General features: G+C 44.5%; 1 protein-coding gene across 13 annotated transcripts in view; it reads left to right on the top strand.

Annotated features, from left to right (window-relative positions):
* The window catches only part of MEF2D (myocyte enhancer factor 2D), a 309,684-nt gene extending 295,312 nt beyond the window's left edge, over positions 1–14,372 (top strand). For 8 of the 13 annotated variants that reach the window (XM_040332929.1, XM_040332932.1, XM_040332940.1 and 5 more), the window contains 3 exons: positions 3,717–3,882; positions 7,306–7,401; positions 11,336–14,372. In XM_040332929.1, coding sequence (XP_040188863.1) covers positions 3,717–3,882; positions 7,306–7,401; positions 11,336–11,660 — 587 coding nt within the window. In that variant the 3' untranslated portion in view covers positions 11,661–14,372. The remainder of the gene's footprint in view (positions 1–3,716; positions 3,883–7,305; positions 7,402–11,335) is intronic. The other 5 variants (XM_040332939.1, XM_040332938.1, XM_040332935.1 and 2 more) reach the window with 1 other exon arrangement.
* Positions 14,373–14,704: the final 332 nt, after the last annotated feature.

Raw genomic sequence — 14,704 nt, 5'->3', positions numbered from 1 at the left:
AAAATGCCACCAAATTGCCCCAAAATACCGCCAGTTATACACGCTGCTCTATACAGCAAGGGGCGGATGTGCGGCGTGTAGCGTAGATCGTCATGCCCTCCGCCATTTTTTCCGCCCCTTGCGGCGTGTAAGCACTGCTCAATATGAATTAATTGTCCGCCCCTTTTACCGGGGGTGTAGTGAAGTGCGGCATTTCCTCCACCCCTTTTTTTGCCCCTTGCAGCGTGTACTATAGAGTCTCCGCCCCGCTGAGCGTGAAGTCTCAACCGTGAGCGAGGGCCGAGCGCGCGCCTGCGTAGTCGAGGCCGATCGTGAGCGAGCGCATTAACAGCTGTTGAGTTTGGATATTTTCGTGGCCTCCTACTGCGCATGCGCAGCGTCTGGCCGTCGGGGGCCGTAACCTATCCGATGGAGGAACCAGCTCGATAAGACACCAGCCCATGTGTATGCTCCCCCACAGTGTTTCCCATAGGAAAAATGCCGGGAAAAAGACAAACCCGGGAATCGCGGCAGGAAAAAAAGAGAACATGTTTTTATTTTTCCTGGCGGTTTTCCTGCCATGGAGCATACACCGGGACAGTTTTCCCGACGGAAAAACCGGTCGTGTGTACGGGGCACATGTTTCTTTTTGCCAGGGGGCTACCTTGAAGACAAAAGGATAATTGATTTACAAAGGACGTTTTGCCGATTTTTGGCATTGCGCTCGCTTCGTCCCGAACAGGAAAGTTCAACAGAAAAATAAAATGCCTCCGTGGTCGTGCTCCTTGGGAAGGGGCCCGGCCCAGATTGCCTATTTTGCAGCATTATATAAGGCCCTGGCTGCGCTCAGCACTCGCACAGGCCAGACGACGACAGCAGCAGCAGCGTGCCAATGACTGGCATAACCTTCACGCGGCTCCCTCTGCTGGCCAGGCTGCGTCATGACACGCTGGGAGTTTTATGACCTGTGTGACCTTCCCACAGCACATGTGTCCTCCTTGTCACGGATGGCGAGTCCTCCACGTGGGGACTTCTCCAACCGTGTTATTAAACAGACTGCTTATCTTTTTCTTTTTTATATACAGCGTTGTCCGCAGTTTATTTTTATCTCTTCACACCTGCAATCAAGTTTTTTTTTTGATGATCGGCGCCGTTTAGAGACAAAACTTGCGATTTATATTCCCATAAAAAGGAGGGAACGGCTCGGATTCAATCGCTGGCTCTGGTTTAAAGGGGAAGTGTGTTTTGTTAGGACACGGCTGTCCCTTAAAAAAAAACAGTTGTAATATTTTTTTTTTTCCGTGTCGATTTGCATTTATTTATTTTTTTGCACCTTTAGACGCGCATTTTTTAGGGTCGTACATCCTGGTACTTTTTGTGTATAGCTGAATGTTAACCGCTTCATTCCCAGGCCATTTCTACGTTTTCAGCGCTGCGATAGTTTGATTAACAACTACTCCCATCATGCAACACTGCACCCAAATATCATTTTATATTGTTTTTGTGGAGACCATTCTATTGTCAAGGCTTTAGAGGGCAGACGAGGGTGCTTTGTCCAATGTCGGTTATAGACCGCAACTTGAGGAAATACCATTCCGGCCATTGATGGTTGGAATGAATGGCAGTCATGTCAGTGGGAGGAATAGTGCCCCATCATTGGTGTCAGTGGGAGGAATAGTGTCCCATCATTGGTGTCAGTGGGAGGAATAGTGGCCCCATCATTGGTGTCAGTGGGAGGAATAGTGGCCCATCATTGGTGTCAGCGGGAGGAATAGTGTCCCATCATTGATGTCAGCGGGAGGAATAGTGACCCATCATTGGTGTCAGTGGGAGGAATAGTGGCCCCATCATTGGTGTCAGTGGGAGGAATAGTGGCCCCATCATTGGTGTCAGTGGGAGGAATAGTGGCCCCATCATTGGTGTCAGTGGGAGGAATAGTGTCCCATCATTGGTGTCAGCGGGAGGAATAGTGTCCCATCATTGATGTCAGCGGGAGGAATAGTGACCCATCATTGGTGTCAGTGGGAGGAATAGTGTCCCATCATTGGTGTCAGTGGGAGGAATAGTGACCCATCATTGGTGTCAATGGGAGAAATAGTGCCCCATTAATGGTGGCAGTGGAAGAAATAAGTGCCCCATTGGTGGCGTCAGTGGCAGGAACTATGCCTCACTGGGAATAAGGCCCTAATGGCCTTATTCCCACCACTGTCGATAACAGTGAGGCATAGTTCCTGCCACTGACACCACCAATAGGGCACTTATTCCTTCCACTGATACCAACAATGATGGTGCCCCCATTCCTCCCACCGATAGCACCAATGGGACACTATTCCTTCCACTGATACCATCAATCAAGGGGCACCATTCCTCCCACTAATACCACCAATCAAGGGGCACCATTCCTCCCACTAATACTACCAATCATGGGGCACCATTCCTTACACTGATGCCACCAATCATAGGGCACCATTCCTCCCACTGATACCACCAATCATGGGGCACCATTCCTTACACTGATGCCACCAATCATAGGGCACCATTCCTCCCACTGATACCACCAATCATGGGGCACCATTCCTCTCACTGGTACCAAATGATGGGGCACTATTGCCACCACCAATACCAATGATGGGGCACAATTCCTCCCACTGATACCACCAATGATGGGAAACCATTCCTCCCACTGATACCACCAATGATGGGGTACTATTTCTCCCACTGATACCACCAATCATGGGGCACCATTCCTCTCACTGGTACCAATAATAGGGCACTATTGCCCCCACTAATACCAATGATGGGGCACCATTTCTCCCACTGATACCACCAACGATTGGGCACTATTTCTCCCACCAATACCGCTTATGACAGGGCACTATTCCTCCCATTTACACCACCAATGGGGCACTATTCCTCCCACTGATACCACCGATCATGGGGCACCATTCCTCTCACTGATGCCAATGACAGGGCCACTAGTTTTCCTACCGATACAACCAATGATGGAGCACTATCCCTCCCACTAATTATGGGGCACTATTCCTCCCACTGACCAATGATGGAGCATTGTTTACTGCCGCTGAAACTAGGATATTTTCTACACCCAATGGCCATAGACTGCGCCCCCCCCCCCCCCTCTAAACTTTGAAGGACAGTAAACTGGCCCTTTGTTTAAAACGTTTGGAGACTCTTGACCTAGGAGAAGGACTTGCACTGTGCTCCCTTTGCCTCCTGGGATATGCAGGTCACGTACCCGAGGAGGAGGGGGCGGCCTAATGGCATGATGTCATTTGGAGGCGGGCCGGCAGCCCCTCGATGACATCACACCAAAACATGGCCGCCCCCGCGGGGAGATAAGGAGGTCTCAGCTGTGTGAGAGAGTATCTGAAACATGCAGTACTCGGTACCACAGGGTACCTCTGCGTATCCCCCAGCCAATGAAATAGGTTGCCTCACACAGCGAATGAAATAGGTTGCCTCACACAGCATGCCTGATATCCTGTGCAGGACGGGTTATGGGAAGCTAATATAAGCCCCTAGGGGGGCCCCATAGCAGTTGTGTCATCTTTTATTACTTTAGTTTCCCCTTAAGGCCTGGAAATGGCTCCTTTGCATTGCAGATGATGAATCCTGCGGTCCGTCATGCATGGGGGGGGGGGATGGGGGGCGCGGAGGTGATCTGTACTCATTATGTGCTCTTGGCCTCTATGTGACCCGCTTGTGCTCTTCTCTTACAGAATACCAGCTGACCAGCGCAGACTTATCTTCCCTTCCTACGTTCAGCTCTCCGGGAGGGTTGTCGCTCGGCAACGTGTCCGCCTGGCAACAGCAGCAGCAACAGCATCATCATCAACAGCACCACCAAGCGCAGCAGTTGATCCCCGTGTCACTAAGCAACTTGGTGTAAGTACCGCATGATCTGCGACTCCCCTCCGTTTCTTTTTTCTGCTTTGCCATCAGATGCATCCTGTCTGCTTTATTAGTTACAAAGAGTTATTCCACCTCTTTTGCCTATTTCAGTTTTTGGGTACATGCTGCCAAACTCACAGATCTTGCCAACAGCGCCACCTGCTGGTGAAATCTGGTATTGCGGCTCGTTCAGCAATTGTATTTTACTTCTCAAAACAAAGGATGAGCTCTGGCGTGTTCGCATAGTACACGTGCAGAGCCCGCCAGGAAGTGTGCACAGCGCTGCGCTAATCACAGCCAGGGAGACATTTCCTGATCTCTGCAGCCGAGTATCGGGACAATGTCTCCCTGGCTGTGATTAGCGCAGCGCCGTGCACACTTCCTGGCGGGCTCTGCACGTGTACTATGAGAACACACCGGAGCTCATCCTCACTCAAAACCAGTGAAAATGAAATCTATACAGTAAAACCTTGGATTGCGACCAGAAACATGCTTGTAATCCAAAGCACTCTTATATCAAAGCGAGCTTCCCCATAAGAAATAATGGAAACTCAAATGATTCGTTCCACAACCATTTTTCCATAAATCCTTTAGTTTACTTTCCATATAAAAAAAGATTACAGCAACGTGATTGGTTGTGCAACCATAACATTTCCATCCACAAATGGAAGCCAAATCCAGCAGGAGCTCCGGAGTATAAGGCCCCTTTCACACTGGGGCGGGAGGTGCGGTGGTGGTAGAGCGGCGCTATACCGATGGAATTGCAGCGGTATTCGTCCGCTAGCAGCACAATTTTAACCCCCCGCTACCGGCCGAAAAAGGGTTAATATATATTATGGGGTTAGGGTCTCCAATTGAAGAATATGTTATTTTCGTATCTATCGGCGGGCGTAACGTATCTCAGATACATTACGCCGCCGTAACTTAGGGCGCAAGTTCCGTATTCAGAAAGAACTTGTGCCCTAAGTTAAGGCGGCGTAGCGTATGTGGTCCGGCGTAAGCCAGCGGAATTCAAATTATCCATGCAGTGGGCGTGTTGTATGGTAATGAAGGCTGACCCCACGTAAATTACGTTTTTGACTAACGGCGCATGCGCCGTCTGTGAACGTATCCCAGTGTGCATGCTCCAAATTACGCCGCAAAAATAGGCAATGCTTTCGACGTGAACGTAACTTACGTACAGCCCTATTCGCGAACGACTTACGTAATCGACGGAAAATTCGACGCTGTCCCGACGTCCATACATAACATAGGATACGCCTCATATAGCAGGGGTAACTTTACTCCGGAAAAAGCCGAACGTAAACGACGTAAAAAAAAATGCGCCGGGCGGACGTACATTTCTGAATCGGCGTATCTACCTAATTTGCATATTCCTAGCGTAAATCTACGGAAGCGCCACCTAGCGGCCAGCGTAAATATGCAGCCTAAGATACGACGGTGTAAGAGACTTACGCCGGTCGGATCTTAGGGAAATCTATGCGTAACTGATTCTATGAATCGGGCGCATAGATACGACCAACCACACTCAGAGTTACGACGGCGTATCCGGAGATACGCTGTCGTAACTCGTATCTGAATCTGGGCCAAAGGCTAGGACTTGGAACAGGGACCTCATTTTGCGAGACAACACTCACAGTCAGTATTTTTTTTAAATTCAGTGCTGGTATTGCGAAACGCTCGTTAACCACGTTACTCGCAATCCGAGGTTCCACTGTATAGCAAAGTTCAGAGTTATCACTATTGTATACAATTTTATTTTACTGCTCTGATGAGGATCTATCCTCCAAGACGTATAATATCCACTTCACGTCTGGGGGATTTACCCCCCCCCCCCCCCCCCATCATCATGACCAGTCCATTTTTTGCGATAGGGCACTGGGTTACTTGAACTGACAATTGCATAGTTGTGCGATGCTGTACCCAAATAATTTGATCACCTCTGTGGTTTTTGCACTATAAAAAAAAAAAATAATAATAACCTAAAACACTTAACTACTTGCCGACCAGCCGCCGCAGTTATACGGCGGCAGGTCGGCTCCCCTGCGCGAGAGCCCGTAGCTATACGTCGCTCCCTGAAGCGACCACTAGGGGCGCGTGCGCACGCCGGCCGCTCATCCCTGATCCCGACGCGGGTGCGATCACCGCCGGGCACCCGCGATCGCTCGTTACAGAGCGGGGACCGGGAGCTGTGGGTGTGTAAACACACAGCTCCCGGTCCTGTCAGGGGGAGAAATGCCTGATTGTCTGTTCATACAATGTATGAACAGCGATCAGTCATTTCCCCAAGTGAGGCCACCCCCCCTACAGTTAGAACACACCCAGGGAACATACTTAACCCCCTTCCCCGCCCCCTAGTGTTAACCCCTTCCCTGCCAGTGACATTTTTAAAGTAATCCAATGCATTTTTATAGCACGGATCGCTATAAAAATGCCAATGGTCCCAAAAATGTGTCAAAAGTGTCCGAAGTGTCCGCCATAATGTCACAGTACCGAAAAAAAAAATCACAGATTGCCGCCATTACTAGTAAAAGAAAATATTAATAAAAATGCCATAAAACTACAGCCACACCCTCCTACAGTTAGAAACACACTTCAGGTCACACATAACCCCTTCAGCGCCCCCTAGTGGTTAACTCCCAAACTGCAACTGTCATTTTCACAATAAAGAATGCATTTTAAATGCATTTTTTGCTGTGAAAATGACAATGGTCCCAAAAATGTGTCAAAATTGTCCGAAGTGTCCGCCATAATGTCAGTCACGAAAAAAATCGCTGATCACCGCCATTAGTAGTAAAAAAAAAAAAGAAAATGCAATAAAACTATCCCCTATTTTGTAAACGCTATAAATTTTGCGCAAACCAACCGATAAACGCTTATTGCGATTTTTTTTACCAAAAATAGGTAGAAGAATACGTATCGGACTAAACTGAGGGGAAAAAAAGTTTTTTTTATATATTTTTTGGGGATATTTATTATATCAAAAAGTAAAAAAATATTGAATTTTTTTTCAAAATTGTCGCTCTATTTTTGTTTATAGCGCAAAAACTAAAAACCGCAGAGGTGATCAAATACCACCAAAAGAAAGCTCTATTTGTGGGGGGAAAAGGACGCCAATTTTGTTTGGGAGCCACGTCGCACTACCGCGCGATTGTCAGTTAAAGCGACGCAGCGCCGAATCGCAAAAAGTGCTCTGGTCTTTGACCAGCAATATGGTCCGGGGGTTAAGTGGTTAATACCAATAAAAATAAAAACAAATGTCTTCATTAATTTAGGCCAATGTGTATTCTGCTACATATTTATAGTAAAAAAAAAAAAAAAACAAGTGTATATTGATTGTTTTGCGCAAAAGTTTTAGCGTCTACAATGTATGGGATTTGTTTATTGAATTTTTTTTTTTTTTTTTTTTTTTACTAGTAATGTATATACAAATGATGGAGGAAGTAGAAACTTGCTCAAAAGGGAAAAAGAGGACTTTATGGGCACAACACGAGGCACAACGGATATATACTGGTATATATATATAAAAAGTATATGTCTTTATTACAAAAATGCATATAAAATGCGCTAAAATGACCAACGACGACACCAGCCTCAACTGGACAAGGTCGACAGATACCAAACCAGGAGGCATGGATTCTTGTCAAAGAGTTCTAGAACAGTCCATTGTGGAAAAGTTTCTACTTCCTCAATCCTTTTTATAGAATTATGGCTGTTGGCATGGTGGGGGTGGGGGGGGTCCTCCCTTCTTTTACTAGTAATGGTGGCGATCAACAACAACTGCCATATTGCGGTGGACAAACCGGAGACCTAACTGACACTTTTGCCAACCAGTGACACCAATACGCAGTGATCAGTGCTAAAAGATATGCACTGTCACTGTACTAATGATGCTGGCAGGGAAGGGGTTAAATGTGTGCCTAGCTGGTGTTTCAATGTAGTCATGGGAACAGGAAGGGGCCATCCCCAAACTGTTCCCACGAAGTTAGAAGCATGAACTTGTCAAAAACGTCTCACAATTTTTTTGATGACTGCGACATTATGGCGGACACTTCGGACAATGTTGACACATTTTTGGGACCATTGTCATTTTCACAGCAAAAAATGCTATAAAAATGCACTGTTTACTGTGAAAATGACAATTGCAGTTTGGGAGTTAACCACAAGGGGTTAAGTGTGACCTCATCTGTCTTTCTAACTGTAGGGGGGCAGGGCTGGACGTGTGATGTCATTGATTGCGTTTCCCTATAAAAGGGAACAGACGATCAATGACGGCGCCACAGTGAAGAACGGGGAAACCGTGTTTACACACAGCTCTCCCCGTTCTTCAGCTCCCGGGACCGATCGCGGGACTGCAGCGGCAATCGTGACATTCTTCCGACGTATATGTGCAGGAGGCGGTCCTTAAGTGGTTAAATGTCCTAATTTCTTCTGAGAAATCCTCACTTCCTGTTCTTCTGTCTGTAACTCCACACCGTAATGCGAGGCTTTCTCCCTGGTGTGGAGTAAGCCTCTTGAGGGGGGAGGGGGCGAGCAGCCGTTATAGCTGCAAAGGGCGGGGCCAACCCAATATTGAACCTTACGGACCAAGACTGGGATGCCATTTAAATTCATGTGCGTGCAAAGGCAGGCGTCCCAATACTTTTGGTAATTTACTTTATGGTAAATTCACACCCTTTAAGGTCGATGCACATTCATCTGTGCCGGAAGAGGGAGTGAGGTGAATAAGATCAGGTTGGACAGGTCTAACAAGAGGAAAAAAGTGCATTGTAATGTGCGCCCATCCCGTGTCCGCCCTACAGTATGTAGGCATCTTAGATCAGCATGCAGACCACTTTAAAAGGGTGATATCTGCCTTGCTGCAGCTTCTGATGCATGTATAGACATTATATCGCCAAAGAGGACACTCCTATTGCATTAATATTAACCTGACCGCCCTATAGCAAATATACTGCTACAGGGCGGCCCTCCTGTGCAGGAACACTAATATATATATATATATATATATATATATATATATATATATATATATACATACATACATACATACATACATACATATACACACACGTAATTCTGCACTTCCGCCTGCAGGGGGCGCGAATGCGCCAATTCTGCTGTGATTAAGGCTGCATTCACACCTGAACGTGGCGTATTGTACCGCGATTTGCCGTGACAAATTGCGGCGTTTTGTCCCGCGATTTGCCACGACAAAACGCGTCGTTTTTAGCCTACAATAAGCCGGAGGGGTGATTGAAACATTGTCGGCTATGCCGAACGCCGCCTGAAAAAAAGGGTCCGGGGCTTGTTTTGAGCTTCAGGTGTACGGCGTTTTGGCGTTCGGCGTGGAGATGTGAACCATCTTCACAGCCGACAATGTTAAATCACCCCTCCAGCATATTGCAGGCTGCAATAGCATCGGGCGTAAAAACGCCTAGGTGTGAATGGAGCCTAATAACAGCAGAAGCCGATCTGCGTGTGCCGGCCACTGGATGTCCGCCGGCACCCGCCGATCATCGGTAAAACACATAGAACGAGCATCTGCCTATGTAAACATAGGCTGCTCTGCCCCTTCAGTGTTACTGGAGCGCCGGGCTGTGCTGCCGGTCCATTCATATAGGTGGATCCCGACATAAAAGTGGGGATCTTGCCAGAGTCTGGACCACCTCTGTGATGTCAGCCGGTAGCAGGTTTTAGGCTAAAAACGAGTCATGGATAAAGTGCACCTCTTTTGACCCAGAGGAGAAGTAGGGCCAAAAAAGCTTACAAAATAGGGGATAGATTTATGTTTTTTTTTTTTACTAGTAATGGCAGCAATCTGTGTTTTTTGTTAGGCCTGCGATATTGCGGCGGACATTTTTAGGACCATTCACATTTATACAGCGAACAGTAAATATGCACTGATTACTGTATACATGTGACTGGCAGGGAAGGGGTTAACACAAGGGGGCGATCAATGGGTTATATGTGTTCCCTGGAAGTGATTCTTACTGGGGGGGAGGGGACTGACTGGGGGAGGTGACCGATCTGTGTCCCTATGTACAAGGGACACAGCATCGGTCTCCTCTCTCCCTGACAGGACGTGGAGCTCTGTGTTTACACACAGAGCTCCACGTCCTACCGCTGTAACTGCCGATCGCGGGCACCTGGCGGACATCGCGGCCGCCAGGCACGCGCATCGGCATCACGTGACACGCCGGGCACAGTTTTTCCTCCATATATATATATTTTTATATATATATATATATATATATATATATATATATATTTTATATAATATATTTTTATATATATATATTCGTACGGTCACCGCCACACAAGTTATATGATGACGCTGTACTGTACTGGTGACAGCAAGTAAAAAAAAAATTAAGAAATTTAGATAAATAATATATTTTTCCACTTTTCCAAAAAATTAGGACAAAAAATTGCAACTTAAAAAAAAAAAAAAAAAACTCACCATGCCTATTACTAAATACATTGGACTGTACACTTTCCAAAAAGGGGTAATTTGGGGGATATTTGTACCATCCTGGCATTTTCAGGCCTACTGATTTGGGTTATTTTCACCAAAGAAATTAAGCAGAATACACTTTGGCCTAAATTTATGAAGAACAGTTATTTATCTGCAAAATTTTATAACCCAAAACAAAAAAAAAAATATGTTTTTTTCTTAAATTTTCAGTCTTTTTTTTTGTTTATTTAGCAAAAAAAATAAAAAACCCACTGGTGATTAAATACCACCAAACGAAAGCTTGACTTGTGTGAACAAAATGATAAAAATTTAATTTGGGTACAGTGTTGCATGACCGAGCAATTGTCACGACAAAAAAAAAAGTACGACAGCGCTGAAAATTGGCCTGGTGCCCAGGTTAGAAGTGGTTAAATGGCGGTGGAGAAGGGGGTTAAACATGTGGCTTTGCATAGCAATCATTAGATTTGTAATGACTGCTAAGGAGGCAAGCGTGTTTGAATGTGCCTCTAAAGGCCCCGACCAGAGAAACAGTCCCGGCAGGACGCTGGTGAACAATTACCTAACCTCCATTGTGCACGCCGGTTCGCAAACACATATTTAGCTCGGTCGGGATCGCACAGCCGCGATTAAGGTGCCGCAGTAACATAGCCACTTTGGACCATTTCTGGAAGTTGCCTGGCAACCGACAGCATTAAAGCCACTCGGTCACTCGTAGAATGTTGGAGTCGCCGCAGGCGGACAGGGTTGCGTGTGAAAGGTAGCGCCCAGCAGGTGGTCCTGACAAAGCAAAAGGAGTACGACCTGTTTATAGTTAGAGAAATCAGCAATGCTTTGTGTTAAAAGACGATCGCGGAATTTTGTTTCTAATCTTTTCTCTTTCTTGTCTCCTTTCTTTTATTTCCACCACCTTTCTTTTCCTCCTACGTCTTTCTCTTTCCTTTTTTTTGGTCTCCTCAACCCTTTCCCCTGCAGGTCCGGAGGTCAGCTATCGCACACTGCCACCCTGACGGTCAACACCAACCCCAACATCCACATCAAGAAGGAGCCGCCGTCGCCTAACCGAGAACGGAACACGGGCACCCCTTTGACGTCCTTCTCCCACCAGAGCCGGCACGATGCCACGGGCCGCTCTCCCGTCGACAGCCTCAGCAGCAACGCCAGCTCCTTTGAAGGCAACGACCGAGAAGATGGGAGGCCCGACTACACCTCATCTCTCGGGCTCCTTAGACCCTCGGCCGAAGCAGAGGGCGATAGCCCGTCTGTAAAGCGCATGCGGCTTGACGCATGGGTAACATAACTTGCTCCTTGGCAGCACCCTGAAGCTTCGTTCTTTTGCTCGCCCGAAAAGAGCGAGTTGAAAGGATGAGGTGCTGCTTGTGGAGGGTGGGACGGATGGGGGTGGGGGCGGGTTAGTCACCAGTGAGGTCTAATGCTGTAGGGTGGGTACCTATCATTAACTGCCTGAGATATAGCTTTAGTATTTGGTAGGCATTCTTCCTAGTCCAACGCTTTGGGCAATGTCTGCAGGTGGCACCAGACTCCATGGCTTTGCCGAGTACAACACCAAAAAAAAAAAAATCCCCCCCAACGCTTATCCTTCACGTCTCATTAACCGCACAGCTGCTAAAAGAACACCTCCATCTCCTTCCTTTGCACCACAGGGCAAACTTTCCCTCGCCCCGATCTGCCACGGGGCCCACTCACTGCTGGGGCAGCTTTAAGTTCCGAGGTGGAGAAGCCAGTGACGGCGACAATGCTGTATCTATAAAAATGGTTAACTGCCACGTAGGCGAGGTCCTCATTGTGCAACTGGTCTTGAGCCGCAACATAGCGAGGTTTTCAAATTCAAGAGACTTACCATTGGAAATTCCTCTGCTCCTCCTTGCAAGTAGTCCTCCCCACAGTCCCAAACCTGGAGCTTTTCCTACACGGGAGCTGCCCCCCCCCCCACCCTGGGTGAAGGGACCGTCCAGATACCAACTCAGCCTACAAACCACCAAAACATATCAGATACAAAGAAGTATGCCTGCACTGTAACCCCCCCCCCGCCAACACTGCAAGCCATGGAGCTCTATGAAATGCAGACATTGCCACCGTAAAAAAACAAACAAAAAAAAGAAAAAAGAAAAAAAACAAGAAATATATATAATATATACATATATATTTATTCTTTTAAATGCGGTATTCTTATTTTGGTGGAACGAGCTCAGTCTATGATTTCACTTAACGAAAAAAAGGAGCCTCGAAGGAGGGGTTGGCTGATGCCCCCAGAACGCACAGCTTGACGCGCTGCGGGATCTACATAGGGATCTCAAAAGTGGCCATTTACAAGTGGGGGGGGAAAAAAAGGAAGCCTAAGCTTGTCCCCCACTATTTTTAATTTTCGTAAGTGAAATCATAATTTTTTTTTTCAATCTTTTATAATTTTAAGCTTCTTCTATTCTGGAAAGGAAGGCTTGGAATTAAAAGGATATATTACGCTTACTGGGGGTCCAGGTGCAGCCATAGCAGCCCAGTCATTGCCACGACCGCGCGCCAACCGTGATAACGGTTGCAAAAACGGGAGGGGGTTAAACTATTTTTTGCTGCTACTTTTAATATGTAAATCCTGACAACATTTTTGATCGTAGGTTTGAATGGAATTGGATGGCATTTGTTAAACCGGGTTTCCCTAACCGTAATAATGTTTTTAAAATGTTCAAAATTTCATAAAAACAAGGAGAATGGTAAAGTGGCTCGTGACACTTTGTAGGATTTTTTTTTTTTTTATAATATTTTAAAATGTTCAAAAATTCATAAAAACGTGGAGAATGGTAAAGTGTCTTGTGACACTTTTTAGGATTTTTTTTTTTTATAATATTTTAAAATATTTTAAAATGCATAAAAACAAGGAGAATGGTAAAGTGGCTTGTGACACTTTGTAGGAAAAGAAATGATTAATATTTTGAAATGTTCAAAAATTCATAAAAATTTGGAGAATTGTGGCTTGTGACACTTTTTAGGAAAAAAAATAATATTTGAAAATGTATAAAAACAAGGAGAATGGTAAAGTGGCTTGTGACACTTTTTAGAATTTTTTTTTTTATAATATTTTAAAATATTTAAAAATGCATAAAAACAAAGTGGCTTGTGACACTTTTTAGGAAAAAAAATAATAATATTTTAAAATATTTTAAAATTCATAAAAACGTGGAGAATGGTAAAGTGGCTTGTGACACTTTGTAGGATTTTTTTAAATAATATTTTAAAATGTTCAAAAATTCATAAAAACGTGGAGAATGGTAAAGTGGCTTGTGACACTTTGTAGGATTTTTTTTTTTTATAATATTTTAAAATGTTCAAAAATTCATAAAAACTTGGAGAATGGTAAAGTGGCTTGTGACACTTTTTAGGGAAAAAAATAATAATATTTTAAAATATTTAAAAACGTGGAGAATGGCTTGTGACGCTTTTTAGGAAAAAAATTAATAATATTTTAAAATATATTAAAATGCATAAAACAAGGAGAATGGTAAAGTGGCTTGTGACACTTTGTAGGAAAAAATGTAATAATATTTTAAAATGTTAAAAAAAAAAAAAAATCATAAATTCAGGAGAATGATAAAATGGCCTGTGACACTTTTTGTAGGGGGGGAAAAAATTAAAAAGTCAAAATAGTGGCAGCGTTTTTTTGTACAACCCAGCTAGCTACGTGCAACTACACAGTAAGAGCACTTGAAGGTATTTTGCACCTGCAAAAAAAGTAAAAACAGTTTATATTTAACATTAATTTTTTTTTATTTTTTATGAAAAGCTAAAAAAATTATAATTTTCCAGTTCATGGCAGCAAACTGTTGAGGACAACAGGGCCTAGCAAAAACGATGGATTATTTTTGTGCATTTTGATGCACTGAAAAAGCATCTGGGGTTGCCAGAGACCTTCTTTTTTTTTTTAAACTCAAATTTTTTAAAACATTTAATCTTTATATCAAGTTTAAAACAACAAACAAGTTAAGGTTAAAAAAAAAAATATATATATATATATATATATATATATATATATATATATATATATTTTTTTTTACAAAATGTGCATATAAAGATTTTTTGTCTCCTTCCGAAACCTATAAATAGGTTTGCTGACGTTTATTTTTTTTTATTTTTTCCCCCAAAAATTCAGTTTTTAAGAAAATGGTTATCGTTAAAGTAGCAGCAAAAGTAATTTATATATTTTACGACAGTTAAGTGGTAAAAAATGTAATAATTGCATTGGCAAGACCGGCTGGTATGGTGTAAATGGACATTAGGATAACCCAATGGGCCCTTGGCTACTTCATTAGGTTCTTAGAGAACCGTATGTTT

Source organism: Rana temporaria, chromosome 13 (assembly GCF_905171775.1).
Source record: "Rana temporaria chromosome 13, aRanTem1.1, whole genome shotgun sequence".
Classification (NCBI taxonomy): Eukaryota; Metazoa; Chordata; class Amphibia; order Anura; family Ranidae; genus Rana; species Rana temporaria.
This window is presented reverse-complemented; position numbering and strand designations above follow the sequence as displayed.